We start from the raw sequence: 18,372 nt of genomic DNA, 5'->3' as shown, positions 1-18,372 counted from the left end.
GCATGGATGTTGACACTTGTTGGAATAAAGAAACCCTACACGTTACACAATTTACCAGTAACATTTAAGATGGTGCCAGTGAATTGAGTGATGACTGTCACTGATATCTGAAGTTGGAAAGACTTCTTTTGAATCTTTTGCCATCTCCTCCTCCCCCACACAGTGCATACATGCACATAAAGTGTTACTGTTAGTGTTTGAAGTGGTGGAGACAGATCAACTCTGCTGGCTTAATGGAGAGTCAGTGAGATAACTGTGCACAACAGCTCAAAGGGGGTGGGGGGGGGGGGATGGGGAGGGGTGTCCCAAACTTTGGTCAAGGACAAGGGTGAATGGGTAAATGGAGTTTAGAATGTGTATGACTGCATATGACATGACTTTATTAGTAGATGGCACCAGGGAGTGAATCCAGGAATTCTGTGAAGATGGGGGGGGGGGGGGGGGGGGTTCAAAAAATATTTGTGGTGCTACATCCAGGTTTAGAAAATTTCATTTTTTCCTTTAATTTCTTTGTTCAAAAAAAAAGAAAGTAAAGTGGAGGGGGGCACCCAATGAGCTCCATCTTGATCCACCACTGTGGCACAATTTTTACTGAACTCTTTGATGGATTACCGGTATTTAGAGTCTATTTAGAATAGTGAATTATCTAGCTGTGTAAGATATATAACTGCAACAGCCATGGACGTACTACCAACAAAGACTCGAATGCATTCATGTGTAAGCCAGCAAGGGTACTGTAAAAGTGGATATTTTCGTGCGACTAATTTTTCATGCTTGGCTGTATAAAAAGAGTTTCACATGTTTTAGTTGCGTGGAATCAAGACATCAAGTACTGGAACGTATTATGGCATGCAAAAACAATCGCATGCTTTTATTTTTGCACTGGCTTCTGGTTGCACGAAATGCGCGAAAATTTCAACACCGCAAAAATTTCCACTTTTACAGTATAGGGTAATGTAGAGTAGTAGTATGGCAGAATAAAAGGGGGGGGGGGAGGGGGTAAGCATATTAAACCTTGGAGTCTTTCCCTGAAGTCTTCCCAAGACTCGCAGCACTTTGTAGACCTGAAAAAAGTGAAGCCCTATGAATTAAGCCTTATGAGAATTAAACCGTAATATTTCCTGAATATTATATAGATCTGTTATGCCGTGACCTCTCACAGCGAATTACTGTCCCAGACCAGGTATCAGTTCATCAATATTGGAGTGCTTTCATGTTGGAATGACTGTAAAGCAATTAAGCCTCCCATAATTCAACCATAACAGAGTGCAAAATTTGACCACCTGTTGCATGTAGAAACCTATGCCTTTGCGTGCTGTTGAATTTTGGCAGGGGAGGCCAAACCTTAGTGCAGGTTCTTTACACAAAGTATTAAATGGATGGAGATATGACTCTTGTGATGATGTTTGTCCAAACAGGCAGTGACAATGGAGAGGACTTGATTCGTACAGAGGAGACTTCTCTGTCGCTTGAAGACTTGGAACCAGAGACAACCTACACAGTGAGTGTAGTTGCAGCGTCCACTCAGCAATCGATAGATACCAGGAGTGGGGAGCGGAGAGAAAATTTTACAACAAGTGAGTATGCCAAAAGACGAACGATGCTTTAAGCTTGAACACCAACAAGTAGTGAGATTCACAATGTCTTGTTGAATGTACAGAATGAAAAGGAGGAATAGTTTAGGGTGAAGTTTACAGAAAATGAAAGCTGGGGGCCGTCATCTCCATAAGTGTTGCTTGACTAGAAAGATAATCTAATGACAGCAGGTACACTTGTAATGATATATGTTGCAACGTAACCCTTGAATGGAAACAAATAAGGGGAAAATCTGGTGCCATCTAATCAGTGGCGTATCTAGGGGGGGTCAAGGGGGGCACGTGCCCCGGGCGCCACTCCTTGGGGGCGCAAAAAAAACGAAAAAAAAAAGGAAGAAGAAGAAGAAAAAAGAAAAAAAAGAAAGAAAAGGAGAAGAAGAAGAAGAAGAAAAAAAAAACTCGCCCGGAAGGGGGGAGGGAGAATGGTGGGGGGGGGGGGGGGGGGGGCAGAAAACCAAATCAAACAAGATAAAAACAAAACATGATGATGACGGGGACAAAATGACAATGTTTATTGTGTTCACACAAAAATTCCATGTTCTGTGAGCTGAAATACAAAAATTTTCGGCTCGCTCGCTGCGCTTGCTCGCCAAAATTTATATCAAAAAGAAGGTAAGAACAAAACGTGATGATGACAAAATGACAGTGTCTATTGTGTTCACACATGTCATTTTATATTTAGCAGGCAAAATGTTTCACGGAGCAGCGGCTGCAATTTCGTTCTGAAGCGATCGCCAATTGGATCAAAAGAAGGCGCCAACGGTTTCGAACATACGGGGGGGGGGGGGGGGGGGGGCGCAAAAAACCCCGAATCAAACAAGATAACAACAAAACGTAATGATGATGCGGAAATATACAAATTTCGGCTCACTCGCTCGTACTAATTTAGAGTATTTTTTTCAAGTACTCATTTTGTTAGCATAAATCGTTATCTATAAGGCCGTCACTATATCTTGATTAGAATTGTAAGATTTAATAAGCAAAAAATGACAAGAGTTTCATGATTTGTAAGCTGAAATACAAAAATTTTCGGCTCGCTCGCTGCGCTCGCTCGCCAAAATTTGTATAAAAAAAGAGAAGAAGATAAGAACAAAACGTGACGATGACGCGGACAAAATGATAATGTCTATTGTGTTCACTCATGTCATTTTATATTTAGCAGGAAAAATGTTACACGGAGCAGCGACTGCAATTTCATTCGTTCTGAAGCGATCGCCGATTGGATCAAAAGAGGACGCCAACGGTTTCAAACATACGGGAGGGGGGGCGCAAAAAAAAATCAAAAAGGATAAGAAAAAAAACGTAATGATGACGCAGAAATATACAAATTTCGGCTCACTCACTCGTACTAATTTAGAGTATTTTCTCAAGTCCTTAGTTTGTTGGTATAAATCGTTATCTATAAGGTCGTCACTATAATTGTGAGGTTTGATAAGCAAAAAATGACAAGAATTCCATTTTTTGTAAGCTGAAATACAAAAATTTTCGGCTCGCTCGCTGCGCTCGCTCGCCAGAATTTATATAAAAAAAGATAAGAACACTACGTGATGATGACGAGGACATACAAATTTCAGCTCACTCGCGCGCACTAATTTAGAGTATTTTTTAAAGTCCTCAGTTTTTTGGTATTAATCGTTATCTATAAGGCCGTCACTATATCTTGATTAGAATTGTAAGATTTGGTAAGCAAAAAATGACAAGAATTCCATGTTTTGTAAGCTGAAATACAAAAGTTTTCGGCTCGCTCGCTGCGCTCGCTCGCCAAAATCTATCAAAATTCATTACATTTAAATCACCCTCAATAGATCCCTTTTAAGTGCTTGAAAAAGCATCATGTGGACTTTGTTTAAAGTCTCTACCGAGATGGTGGTGAGGTTGAACACTTTTTCAGAAATTAGGGGCGCAATTTTCGTGCTTGCCCCGGGCGCCGTTTTCCCTAGATACGCCACTGCATCTAATAGTTTGTCACTGATGACAACAAGCAATGCGAATGCAATGGTTGCAATATTAAGAATATGTCATGGGCAGTCTTGATATCATCAGTAGCATGGCTACCATGATTTGATAATGAAGTAGTGATATTTGAATTACAGGACGATCCCCTTCCGAGCTGGAATCGGTAATCATACTCTTGATATTACAGTGTATCTGTTTCTGTTTCACTTGCAGCTGCTGTGGTCATATCGCTGTCGCAGATTGGGAGCACATCGGTGCTAGTTATTGGAACACAAACTGCCTTCACGCTCACCTACACTCCCAATGATGGTGATTTCCAGTCTGGGTCAAATGCAGAGGCCGATCAAACGCTCCTTTCTTCACTTACACCTAGCCAAGGTTATGAAGTCTCTATTCAAAATGGCTCGATGACCATAGACAGGATAAATTTCTTCACGAGTAAGTTCCCAGTGTGACTACTTTGAAGATAATGTTCTCTATGTTAAAGCTTTAAATCTTTAGTCCAGGTGCATATCAAGTAAATATAATAATTCCTGTGCACATGTTTGATTTAAAGGGGCTGTGAAATCCACAAATTTGAGCTCTGAGAGGGCTAAGATGTGTTAATTCTTTGATAATCTTTCACCAGTTGTTTGTAAAAAGCACCTGTAAGAGAGAAAATCCAATTTTGCTGCCCTGATTTTGTGTATGTCCAAGTTCCTAAGCTCCGCCCCTTAAAAAAGTGAAATTTCGACAAATGTGAGTCACGTGACCGAATACGTCATCTCAAGAACCGAAGCTTTCGTAGCAGACGACACTGCTACACGTTAATACGCACACGGCCCATACCTACCCACGTATTGCGTATGTGTACCCCGCTGTTGTGTGTTGATTATTCGCAAGACGTCGGGTTGTTACACGTTTGATTGCAAAAATATAGTTTGAAGAGATCTTAGCTACACCCTGTAAACGAAGCATTCACACCTTTCCCAACGATCAAAATCTACGAAGAATCTGGACCACACGAGTAAGGTAAAACTGACAAGGGCCGATTGGGACGGGCCCAGCAGCTCAAGTTTGGTGTACGTGTGCACCGCCCACTTCCCCGGTCCCGAGGATGCATTCGAAGAGGGGCTGCATAACCAATTTCAGAAGAAGCCCGATGCTTTGCCTGTAATTAAACTGCCACGGCAGCATGGCGAATCGTCCGAGTTGAAGAGGAGTGGCAACAACAACCAGCCGCTGAGAAGAGGAGGAAAATGAGAGTGAGTACTATAATGACTATCGGTTACGGGTTACGACTACGTTCGTTCGGCATTACCGTGAAATACTGTACTGTAGTCCACCACTGCACTGTGCACTCCATTCACCGCCATTCATTTCGTCATAGCCGGTGACTGCTTTCAACCTCCATAGACTTTACACATACCAGTAGACCACGTCTAGATCTAGTGAAGACGCACACGCAGAACAAGAGGGGACCGATATTGCGTTTTTGTAGGTTCGGCATTTACTTACAAAATTAGAAATTCGGTAAAAATGTGGGGTCTTTCTTTGTGTTTTCATTCGTGAATCGAATATGTCACGGTAGCTGGCTATGCTCTGTGACTGTGTGAGTGTGAGTGTGATGTGACTGCAGTCATAAATTACGTTGCAGTGACAAATGAAATACCATGGGTACTCGATAGCAATGACAATGATATAGATTTACAAATAACAGGGTGGTTAGTACATAATGACAGGCTCAGTTTTTTTTTTTTTTCCAAAAAATAAGAGCATACTGGTTTGGGGTACCTACCTGTATGGCTGTAACTCAAGTCAAAGAAAGCCTTATAGGTCACCTATGTTCTAAAGTCAAGACAAAGTTCAAATTCAAAGTCAAAGTTGTATGGACAAAGAACTTGCTCGTCCTAATTGTGAAGAAAGGCAGTGACATAAACTAGTCGCAACTCAGTCGCATCAAGGCAGAAGGGCCAGGACCATAAATGCAGACACATCCATGGGTCAATATCAGTAGGTTTGTGTCTACGTGTAATAGATGCAGACTTCATTTGCAATTTATCCATATGGGCAATTCCACAGTACCGGTACCATGGTACTGTACCGTAACTGATGTTACTATACAGTGCTTTTACAACATTCTGTAGTCTGTAGTACCGGTAAAATGCAAATACCTTTGAATTGTAATTGATATAGCTATAGTTTAAAGGTACCGGTATACAAGGTACATTGTAGCCTTACTGTGGCTAATATATAGAATGATAAATTTTGCACCAAATCTGCATTTCTAAAGAACTGCAAGAAAAAAAAATGCATCAGTAACTGATGTTACTGACAATTTTGTCAGTGATCCACTGCCGGGTTTCAAGTCGTACAAGTCCAGGGAGCTTATGGGGGAGGGGGGGGGGGGGGGAGCTACATAGTGCATGACACAAAATTTTGGAGGATGAATTGGGTGGGTAGCTTTGCATAGTAACTGTTACATGTTCTCCCTCCCGTATCGATTATCAGCTGAGAAGCAGAAAAAAAATTCCTTGTAAAATCGTAGGGGGCAGAAGTGCACAATGCCCCCCCCCCCCATAGGTACGGTACAGTTGTGAATGCTTCTACCCACGATCAAGATTGCGTGAGAGTGTTAGATGAGGCATAGCTATTTTGTTAAATGCATAATCTGACATTTTATCGAGCTAAAAAATTTTTAGCTGCATAATATTTTGTCAGGATATATACGGTACCACTTTACGATAGTGTGGAAAATGTGAACCTGTTAGTACTTGAGAGAGTTAAAACCTATACATTTCATTCCATAGTTTCTTGGCTGTTTAAGTTTATTCATCTGAGTATATTATCAGGTGCTTGTCAGTCAGCTTGACAAATGAGAATTCTTATTATGATTATAGATCATTGCTCAACCACGCTGTAAAACTGCAGGTTGTGAGAATTACAAACATTTTGTAAGGAACTGATTTGGCATGTATCCTATGGATTTTTTTTAATGAAGTTGACCATATATTCTATAAATATGCTTTCTTATTACATTTGTGTTTCTTATTTACTAGTATTTGTCAATTTTGAGCATTCATGGCATATGCCATTGACCAAATCAAAGGCACAATCATGAACCTTTTCTTGTTTCACATTACAGATGCTGGATGAGCTTCTTGCTAGCCATGAGCATGATCCCCCTCAGGAATCTCTCCAGCCTCAGGAATTCAATACTATATAAGGATTTGTTCAAACCAGAGACTTTTAAAATTGATTTATTGGTTTCATATTCTACTTCAGACTCCAACTAGCTGCACTCCACTACAATGCCAATAGCAACTGTCCGCAGGCAACTACCAAGAGTGGGAAAAAGCGGTACAAAGTCATCAAGCCCAATTATAAGCCTGAGAAAGCATCCGTTAAGGTATGCAAAGGAAAGGTCTCATTCTGTAAGTGAATATAATTTTGTCATTACCCTCTCTACAGGGAAAGAATGATCACAGACCAGAAATAATAGTGTACACGAATAAAGAAAGTATGGAAATTAAATTTAGATTACTTGAAATTATAACTCTGCCATGTTGTGATGTATCTTTTGTTCATTTGTTGCGATACAATTCAACACATTTCTTCAAAATCTGAAAGTTCTTTGTCCTTCAATGGCCTGCTTTTTGTCTATTTATGTGTTTTAATATGTAGGCATGGTTCTTTGGGGTTCTGAGTCACCCTTCCCTCCCCCCCCCCAAAAAAAAAAGAAATACGTAATATTTCATATCTAGCTTGTCAACTTCAGTGGGATCACTTGTTGGTTATCACCTTCCCTTACCTCTCACTTTAATGTTATTGTTTCTTCTGCTATGCTGAAAGAATCACACCATGTCCCTCCACCAGCCCTACCCCCAACCATATACTAGTTAAAAAAGAAAAAAAATCCCACTCTTATTGATATAAGTAATAGCTGAATAGTCTACAATTTAGTTGGAGGTGATTTGAATATGAGAGCATTAATCAGTTTCGTTAAATCAGAGATTAGTTTTAAAGTAAATATCCAGGCTTTGGTCAATTTTAACCCTTTGTACAAAATTGAACTTTACACACAAGAGCCATGTGTATGTGAGTGTGTGCTTTCAATGACCCTGAACAATAGACATGAATACCACGAATACCACCTTTTCAGAGCTCTGCTCACTAGGCTTCCCGACTATTGCTCCAAGGCACATGAATGCTTTATTAATAATTCATGATGGATTGCCCTACGCACTGTTACTGTTAGTCTGAATTCATGGTAAAGAGTAACATGCATGCACGGATGAACAAAATCAGCACATGTTTTCATGTGCTGCATACACTACATTTCAGGATGAATAAAGACTAGCTGTGAAAGTGGAATTTCTCATGAATATGTAATAGACCATTCCAATCCTGACCATTGTTCAGGACCATCGTCAGGGTGTTAACCACACACTCCCATACACATCTGACCCCTGTGCAAAATTTACATTTTGTACAGAGGGTTGAAAACAGAGCAGAATCTGAAATCTAACTTCAAAATGAATCTTGAATTTACTGAATCTGATTTATGCTATCATTTCTAAAGCACCTCTAAAAAAATTGTACATTAATCAGCTATTGCACATATCACTGTCAGTGTTATCTGATACATACTTTTGAACTATTAAGGATCCAAAGTAGGAAATGCTTTTTTGTAACACCTAGTGTATATATATATATATATATATATATATATCATACAGTATGTGTGTGTGTATATGTATTGGTTTTACTTTTTTTAATAGAACCATGCTTGTTGATATGTATTTCTAAAACAAATATATACACATTTTTTATGATATTTTCTTTTCTTATGGCAGCCTATGTTCATGACCTCATGGAAGAGGTATCCCGTTGGAGTGTCAACTACAGCGCAAGTGAACCGGAAAAGAAAGATGCCCCACCATTCCTTAGCAGCCAGTACACATACCAGGCCAAGGATGAGCTCATTCACCAGCATACTAGCCACTTCTGTCTGGATACCTGATTATCCATCCTATAGGCTTTCTTCCTAGTCCTTTCATCCATATGCAAGAAGTATGCTAGACACATAGTTATAGACGAAGGGACTGTATCATGAAAACATGAACACTTTTTCATGGTTTCACTCTGGACCCTGTTTTCTGTGATACATGTACATTTACTGTATCATGTTCATAATCATGTTGTATGCTTTGGGAGGCTGTTCTAGCAATAACTTAGCTTATGACACACATATTATTATCTATATATATATATCATATGGATGTCAAGATTATATACAGTGTATGTCATATGATGTAAAATGCACTCCCGTTAGAACAAACACGGTTATAACGAAATTCCAGTTATAACCAAGTAAAAATTTGGGCCGTAACGTTATCCACTTTATGTGTTTTTATTGTTTATTTGTTCGGTTATAACAAAATTTCAATATAACGAAAGAAAACTGCGGGTCCCAAGGACTTTGATATAATGGGAGTCCACTATACAGTCATTCAAACATGAAAGAGGTTAACTTGTGGCTTGGATTGCATAGTCTTACATTATTATCATAAAAGTACTCCTAGGTGTACTCAGTTCCTTCCTCTGGCAGATTATCATACACCCGCCAAACATAGTGTGAAGGGGTATGTGATAGGTATCAGTGTGACGTTAGTCGGGCAGGTGATTGACAATTGACATGAAAATTGGTGTTTGTGATGAAATGAAGGTGCAGGTGTGCATGACTTATTTTTTGTGTGTTTTTCAGACAAAGTGATGCCATGTTAACCAAAGTTTTATCAAAACGTTGTACAGCAATAACTTCCACAGCATTTTAGTAGTTAAGGTCAAAGTTGGTGTTTGTGATGGTCTGTAGCTATTTGTACAAGACACCCTTTGTGTTTGTACCTGACCAAGCATTAGCCATATAGTTTTCTTTTTTATATTTTATTTCAGTTGAGCCAATTACCACACAGTCAAGAGATGATGTATATTGAAGTACTGTGCAGATATCTAATCACCTTCAACTTTTACAACCTTGCACTTTTTGTGGTCACCAAAAAGAATAGCGGTACAATAAAACAAGGAGTACTCCGCATACAAGCTGTATAAAGAGATTTAACAAAGACAATAATGCAGTTAATGCCAATAACATGTAAATGGGAGTTATATTTAGGCAAGGTCAACTGCGATACTGTAAATCAAAGTCACAGAGAAGCATACTGTCAAACTTCATCAGTGGCGAATCCAGAGGGGGCGCAACACCCCTCTTTATTCTTTTTTTTTTTTTTTTAACAAAAAAAAAATATAACAAAAAGGGGAGGGGGTTAATTTAGGATGGCGCCTCCCCTTTATGGAATTCATGGATCCGCTCCTGTACATTGACATCTATTTCTAGTTTTACTTTCATGTAAATTGTGCACAAAGTTCTTGTTAGTATTGGGCAGTAATTTCTCAACATTTTATGAAAGCTTCATTGCAAAAGAGATCATGTCAGAGAATGTTGCATTTAAGGTAATAGCATTTAGTTGAGCGCTTTAGATAAAACATGTACAGTGTACAGAAAGAATACCAAGCACAGTTTGTGTTATGGAAGTTTTCTTGACCATGAGTTTGTTTTTTGTCCTTTTCAGATACTATATTTGTTTGATATGATTTCTTTAATTACATAATGTAGCTTTTTTCTTTTTGGATTATTTTTCATATAAATTTCCTTTTGACGTGTTATATGATGAGTACCAACTGTTCTTTGATCATGCAGCTTTTTGAATAATGGAGAAGCTCTTGCTAAACTATGAAGTTGTGTTGTGATTTTTTTTTCCCACTGTTGAATGCACAAAATGAAACTTTTTTTGTTGTTGTGTAATATATGTGTGTGTGTGTGTGTGTCTATTGGTTGTGCATGATTTTGTTTCATGGAACATGTACTCTCTAAAAAAATAACAAGCAAGAAATATGCACTCTTGGAGGATTGAATAAAAAAAAATGAATTTACAGTGAAATTTGAGTGACAATTTGTATTGCCACTTTTGTGGAGTGACCTCAGAGATAACTCCGATTTGACTCTAATTTCACTCAGAATTCACTCTTTTCTCATATTCATTCCTTCAAAAGTGAACATTTTCACTTGTTATTTTTAGAAACTATGTTCTATTATGGTGCTATGGATTTTTTTTTTTTCAACACAGAAACATATATGAAAATCAAACAGAGGGCTTCAGTTGGGGATAGGATTGTGTGCTTGGGGTAATCACACATTTTATTTATCTTGATTGATTGATTGATTGATGTTTATGCCTCTGCCACGAAGTAGTGCGGAAGCATTGTGTGTTTTCAAGTTGTCCGTTCGTCAGTTCACGTGTCCGTCCGTCTGTAATGAATTTTGTGGACAGCGTAACTAACAGTTTAAGGTATAAATCCTAATGAAACTTGGAATGTATAACTGAGTGCATGGGCAAAGTTTTGCCTATCAACATTCAGGTGCACATGCTCAAGGTCAAACGGTCAAGGTCAAATGTTCAAAATTTCTCTATCTCCCCCCCCCCCCCATATCTATGCAATGCCTGGAGGTATTTTCTTGAAAATTAGTGTATGCATGTACTACCAAATAAAGATTCTCAACAGACAACATGGGTCTTGAGATTAAAAGTCAAAGGTCAAGTTGAAATGTAGAAATTTCTAGTTTTTCTCTATTTCTTGCAAATGCTTCAATTAAGGTATCTTGAAGTTAGTATATGTGAATGTATACTGACTGGCAGTGATTATAGAAACTTTGGGGGTCAGTGGTCAAAAGTCAGCAGTCAAAGGTCAAGGTCAAAATCTGTAAATGTCAGTCTCTTTATGGGTTTTACAGCTGGAATCCCTTTTACTCCTTAGATGGAAATGTTTTGCTGATCATGTTAACCGCAGATGAAGGCAGTGGTACCCGCACAGATCTTCCAAGGAATTCTCCAACGCCATCTCGCTAGCTGTCGGTAGGCAACATGGCGGTTTCTCCTGTACAGAAAGGAAAGAAAAAGTACATGTACTTAATTTGAAATTTAGAATGGAGAGAATTAAAAAATCAAAGAAGTTAAATTTTCTTTGATAAATGGCTTCCTTTTCTTTCCCAATGTTTCCTTAATATGCATAAGATATTGATTAGCAATAAGTGTGAAATATGCCTTTATGTGATTCTAGATGACTGTAGAGATATATAGTGCATGAACATATTACATGTACTTTGTACACCAGGCTTTCATATTGCCACTGTGGTGAATTTTCAACTGGGGTGGGGGTGGGGGGGGGGGGGGTTTGGGGGCCAAGGCGACCGAGTGGGAGAGGGTGTGAGAGGGGGTACACCCCCTACAGTAGGGAGAGTTTTGAATATCAGTTCATGAAATGGCACGCACTGAAAGTCCATATTAGAGGTTTTTGTTTTTTGTTTTTTTCTCCCCGATCAAGGGGGGAGGGGGGCACGGTCCTGTGACCCCAGCTATGCCAGTGCAAATTACTCATATGTGTACTCGTGCATACATTTAATCCACACATGTATACTCAGTAGTGAACGTACGCTAGATAATGGCCTAACAACTTCCCCTTAATTCAATAATTTTTAATTGTTCACATGTTAAGCAAGACACCAATGCTAAATCTGTGTACAGTGTATCCATGAAAATATCAGTCAAAGGCTGCATATGTAACATAGGGCCTATATACACTATTTCTTGTGAATGGGTTTTCACTTTTTTGGCCTAAAAGTTTGGCACAAAAAAAAAACACACACACACAAACAAACTTGGGTATATTCAAGCATATTTCAAATCTAAACTACAGTACATTCTTATAAAACACACAAAAAATAATAACAAAAACATAAAAACACTTACTTGTCTGTGGCATCACCTCTGGCATCTTCATCATATTGTTGTTTGTATACTGATAGTACGCAGTCTCTAAGTGTAATACATATTCATCCAGGCAAAAATGGTCTTGAACCCTAGGTGCATGGTGATGCAATCCAAGTCGTCGCCAGCAAAAGAGTCCATCTTTGCCACCACTCGTGCGATTTCTTTGCAGCACACAGACTCCTTGACCGTCGACATGGCAACACATCCTCCACTGCATGAGCACCTGAACAAAAGACAGAAATGGGGGATCAAGGAAATGAGGATTATTGCTTGCTTTCTGAAATAAAAAATGTGTGACAAAAATAACTTTTTTGATTCAAAATAACTATTTTTAGGAACACTTCCAGTATCATATTACATATGACCTCTTTCCCGAGTTCCCATCTGCTATTATGCAAGGTTGAAAAAAGTGTACTGAGTATCCCTCTTGTGTGAAATGTACACGAGATATTATGTCATTGAGGCATTGTTTGCAATATATTACAAGTTTGCCAAAATTCATTATCATGCACCACGGGCCAATATTTGCAATCAATTTGCAATACATAGATGTATGTAAATCAATGAATTTAAATGAAGTAAAAACAAAATCATAATACTAGATGATATGGTACTAGATGAAACAAAAAATTAACACGTACTTTGCTCTGAAATTGGAATGATCAGAGTTTTCTCTTTAGTTGACGTAAACATTGATTAAAAATATTACAATTGCTGAAGAAAAAGAAAAGAATTTCCACATAGGGGGGCCTAGCCCTATGTGAGGTCTAAACTCTAATAGCGTTATAGATAGATCTAACAATGTTAGAACCTAGGTAGCCTACATGCAGCTACATGTAGGGCCTATTCTGCGGTAAGATTTTCAGGACAAGCAATAAAATGCAGGGTTGCCAACACTGGAAACTTATCTAGTTGAGAGTGAGACTCCCATAGGCCAATGCTACAATTCAGGAGTCAAAATGAGTGAGATCAATAGAAATGCATGCAAATGAAATAAGAGTGAGAAAGGACCAAAATGAGTGAGTCTATCAAACGGCTCAACGCTCCCGCCTCAATGCATGAGAGTTGGCAGCCCTAAAAATGCCTGATTAAAATTCTGTTCATTGTAAGAATGCACATAAATTTCAGATCTAGGTTTTATGATCAGATAATAAGAGCAGGGATAATTAATGAAATGAAACATCATCATTCATCAGCATGAGCCCAGTGCAGTCACTGTGCAGTCACTGCAGTCACGTCTTGCACGTTGCAAGATTAGGCGCAGCTGTTGTTTGTACATGCATCAGCATCGGGAAACCGCCGGGGCTGAGCTGGTGGGAGCCCGATAAATACATAATTCCCTATTGGCTATAGTCCACAATAAAAAATATTTTGTTGTTGTTATTTTGTATACACAGTCCAGCCCATTACCATAAATCAACATCATAGCTTATGCAAATGTGATTGCTGAGCGAAACAAATCTCAATTCTGCTCATTCAGTTACGAGTTCCTAGGCCAGCTCATGAAAAAAAAAAAAAAAACAACGATAAATCTACGCCAACGCTAAACCCGGTACCCCGAATACATCGATAGTACGGCCATGCATGGCGCGGCCAGCTATGCCGAGCGGCCAGGCTCGGCTGACAGTGACTGTGCACGGCTATGGCAAGCGCGCACAGCTCCCCAGGCCGATTGGGTAATGCACGTCGAAGCCGCAAAAGTACGGGTAAGGGGCAAATTGGTATCTAGGGAACTACAGAAAAAACAGTAGAATTTCAATTAAATGAAAATCAACAGTTTGACTTACCAATCTCTGTTGCCCAGCCTCCTCTCAATGTCTTCTGGCTCATTCTCGTCTTCACCTCCGACTGCACCTTCATCTTCCACTTCATTTTCGAGCTCTGGCTCAAACTGTAGCCGTAGGGCCTTATTTCTGCACGTTGAGTAGGCAGAATAACTGGAATTTGGTCATAAAATTCAGCAAGACTGTCGATGTTCGGAATCTGAACTGGAAGAGTGACTTGCGCTCTCTCCATACTACTGTCGATTTAAAGCCTCAAGGGTTATTCATAAGAAGAATAGCTAAACAAGTTAGAGGTCTCACTAGTTGTGTTGCTATCCGCTAACAGAACTACGTGCTATAATATAGCTGAGTAGCGTCTGCTCGGCTAGCGCTCGAACTCGCATCGTTCTTGAGATGACGTATGAGGACTTACGCGCGCCGTGGGCGTGTTTTTGACATTTTTTCAGGGGGCGTTCCCAGAGCTGTATCTTCTCTCAAAATAACTCTTTTATTCATCAGAATCATCAAAAAGTAGTTGTAAATGCGAAATCAGCACAAAACATTACATAAAGTTGGCCTAAACCTGAAAAATAGGTTGATTTGGGCTTCACGGCCCCTTTAATTTGAGTGAATTTATGTGGGTTTTTTTAAAGCAAACATAAAGAAAGGATGATCCAAGAGCTGTAGATCAGTGGCATGGTACAAGAGAATAAGCAAGGCAATAATAATGGTGAAATAGCTTACTATCATTGCTGCCCAAGAGGTAGTCACACAAAATAACCGCTATTAACTGCAGTTCAGAAATGTTCAACCATCTTAGGTCCTACAAATAAGAAGCTGAAACATGTTACTTTCTGCCCTTGTTTGCAAGCCCCTGGAGCACCCGAAAATGTCAGCCTCAGTTTGGGAAGTGACAACATCAGCTCGATTGTTGTTCAGTACCAACCTCCAGAGGGCAACTTTGATGGTTTCCGCATCGAGTACAGTGGCTCTGGTGTAGGTGCTGACGGAAACCAGCCTTCTCCTATCATTGAAGCCATTTCATCAACTGAGACCGTGATTGACGGACTTTCTCCCGGCGTGGAGTATACTGTGAACATCCAGACTTTCGTGGATGTTGATGATGGAAATGTTTTTAGCCTTGCCACATCTCAATCAATAACCACAGGTATGTCCAAATCTGTGCACTACCATGAATACCTAGGTGCTTGATTTTTTTTTTGGTCAATTATAGAATATCCCAATGTCTTTGAAATGTGCTGTCAGTCAATATGTATGATATATAGTTCATATGATTTATTTACTTACCTTAGATAGAGTGATGTGTATAATTTTTTAACATGTGACTCTCGATCCCTCCCCCATACTTTCTTTTGTCTTCAGAGAGCGGGCCAGTAGCAAGTTTCTATGTTCGCTCAAAGACCAATACCTCCATCATCATCAAGTTTGCATCCTTTGTCTCGGTCGGGAACCACAGAGCATTTGCAAGAGCTGACGGTGAAACTTCCAGAAGCGGTGTTCAAACGGGGCAACAATTTGAGTTTACGGGACTGACGCCCGGTAATGTGTATGACATCACACTCTTAGGAGAGGGATCCAGCGAATTATCCATGCAGATGGTTCAAACATGTAAGGTTTATCTCAAGACATACGCTCAGTTTCACACATTCTTTATTTGTTGTAGCCATGTATTGTAAACAGTGGTGGATCCAGAGGGGAGCACACCGGGCGTGCGCCCCCTCTTTATTTTTGGTCAAAACAAAAGAAATAAAAAGAAAAAAAGGGGGTGCATCCCCCCCTTAATTTTGCAAAGGTGCCTCCCCTTTATGGAATTCTTGGATCCGCCCCTTGTAATGATATTTAAAGGTTCTTTTATTATTATCATGTTTGTCTATGATGAAGGGAGATAATAGCTCATGGAAAGTTAGGTGAATGGCAGCAATGAGAATAAATTGCCCACTAGGAAAACCCAGCCATATAACTGTCATTGTACATCAATTAGCAGGCACAGTGGAGAACTTTGCTGCCAATTGGCACTGATGTTTGGAAACTAATTCTCCCTATAGCATATAGCTCTCCGAATCTGAACACGTGTGGCACTCTAATTTTTTTACCTTTAATTCTTGGGATATAAACTTCCAGTTACGGACATGCGATGTGTCAATGTACGCTTTTATGCACATTGAACGCCGAAGTACTAGTATTCATTGCTTGTATAAAATTCTGTCTTATAATCTCGTGAATAATAGAGTTAATTTCTAATCTGTAACTTTACATTTAAAAAATGGGATTCTTCTGCAAAGCAGCCCAATACAGGGCCGATGATGCCGAATGACAAAATTATGGAAAATATCCGTAGATGGAGGACGTGACATGGGTAAAGTTCCCAACTGACAAAGTTCAGCGGAGAGCATGGAAAAATTTGCTTCACAGGAAAGACCACTTCCGACCTGAAGTCAAACTGGTGTATTCGTTCAAGAAATTTCCAGAAAGGAGCAATTGTAGCAGATGGCGCTGCAAATGCCCTCCCAAAATATTTTTGCTGGAACAGTGTCGGACAAGATGAAGCACAAAGGGAGATAAGTGCTCAGTCTGAGCGCCGATGGATCTGGGCTGGTTCACGATCATCGCCCAGACCCAGGCCCAGCCTAGCCACACCTAGCCACACCGGATGTGGACACGAATGCTGGGCGTAGGAACATTTCTTTCACTAAGAAAGTCCTTCAATCGCGACACAGACACTCTCCGAAATTGGTCATCAGGTAGATCCATGTTTGCCTGTGCATGACAAGTTCTGTGCGTTTTGAATGTGTAAAGATCATACACTACGTAGGATCTTTGGTACGATTTTCCAGAACTGCAAAACCGGAAGTATACGTCCCAAAAGCGATCGATCAGATATCAGTATCGCGAGGTGATATTGCTTGATATCGGCTAGGTGCAATAGGGAGAATTGTCAATGAATAGAGATTACCTAATCCTTAATCCCTATTGTGCCACCATGGTCTTCCTGTTGGACTGAGGCATATTGCTACACCTGAGGGGGCTTGCTAACTTTACTACTACTACACATAGATCAAGTTTGGATGCATTACTGAATGTTTTTAAGCTTGGCAAGTTAGGTTTAGTTGCCTTGGCACGTAAAGGGTAAAAACAGCAGAGCATAGTTTCAAAAGGACAGTTCAAAGCATGGAGGAAACATTCTATTTCAATCATTGCGTAGTGTGTGGCGGCCATATAGGAATGGGTACACATAGAAAGTTTATGACATGAATAACCTACAAGAACACATTATGGCCCACATGACAGTGAACATCTGTTAACCCTTTGTCTGCTTTGAATGCCACTTGGCATGGAAAGCCCCATAGTACTGACCAAATTGTCCAAAGTCCCTGGCACAGAAAGGAATATCAAGTGAGGATTTTGGGTTTTTTTTTTTGCATTATTTTGGAACTGCTTTTGGTCAATAGCAACATGTGGCACATTTCATTTCATTTCATTTATTTATTTATTTCATTCTCATTTTCATTCTCATTTTCATTTCTATCATGTGGCACATGATAGATTTGAAAAAAAAAATAATCTAATGTCCAATTTTATATTTATACGTACTACTGTTCTGCAAGCATCCTCTTTGACACTCTTTCTCAGCTCCATTACTCTCATGTCAAGGACTTTCAAGATTAGCTGATTGTCCCCCTGATCATGAGAACAATTTGACACCTATTCTCCCCCCCCCCCCAAAAAAAAAGAGAAGAAACTCCTTGCCTTCCAACAGGGACAGAATACTGAAAAGACAATTGGTTCTCTCTGCCCATAGACCCGGACCCTCCAGCATCTCTCACTCTCATGGCTCTCGAGACGTCGCTGACTATTGTGGCCTCGTGGCAAGCTGGGGCAGGAAAGGTGTCTCGGTACATTCTGACCTTGGAAGGACCCACAGAAGACGTAACAATCATCAGACCGGCCTCACTAGAGCCTACCTTTATGTTTGAGGGAGTGGCTGCCTCAACTCCCTACAGCCTGAGTATTGTAGCAGTGTCTGAACTGGATGGTTTTGAAGAAGAGAGTGAAGAAGCAGCTGAAGCTACCATCGTGTCATGTAAGTGTAGCTAGAAAAATTTTGAATTTGTCACGTTAATCCTCTTTCTTTACATGATTTTCAGACTTTAAGCTTTGATGCAGTTGAGT

General features: G+C 39.8%; 1 protein-coding gene across 1 annotated transcript; it reads left to right on the top strand.

Moving 5' to 3' along the window:
* Positions 1–1,387: 1,387 nt before the first annotated feature.
* On the top strand, positions 1,388–18,133 carry LOC140228925 (tenascin-R-like). The gene is made up of 6 exons (XM_072309191.1): positions 1,388–1,577; positions 3,765–3,989; positions 15,053–15,349; positions 15,565–15,810; positions 18,002–18,087; positions 18,125–18,133. The coding sequence occupies exons 1-6, from the start codon at positions 1,388–1,390 to the stop codon at positions 18,131–18,133; spliced, it is 1,053 nt and encodes a 350-aa protein (XP_072165292.1).
* The last annotated feature ends 239 nt before the right edge of the window (positions 18,134–18,372 follow it).

Source organism: Diadema setosum, chromosome 5 (genome assembly GCF_964275005.1).
Source record: "Diadema setosum chromosome 5, eeDiaSeto1, whole genome shotgun sequence".
NCBI lineage: Eukaryota > Metazoa > Echinodermata > Echinoidea > Diadematoida > Diadematidae > Diadema > Diadema setosum.
Note: the sequence above shows the minus strand (reverse complement) of the source record. Positions and strands in the feature narration are given on the sequence as shown.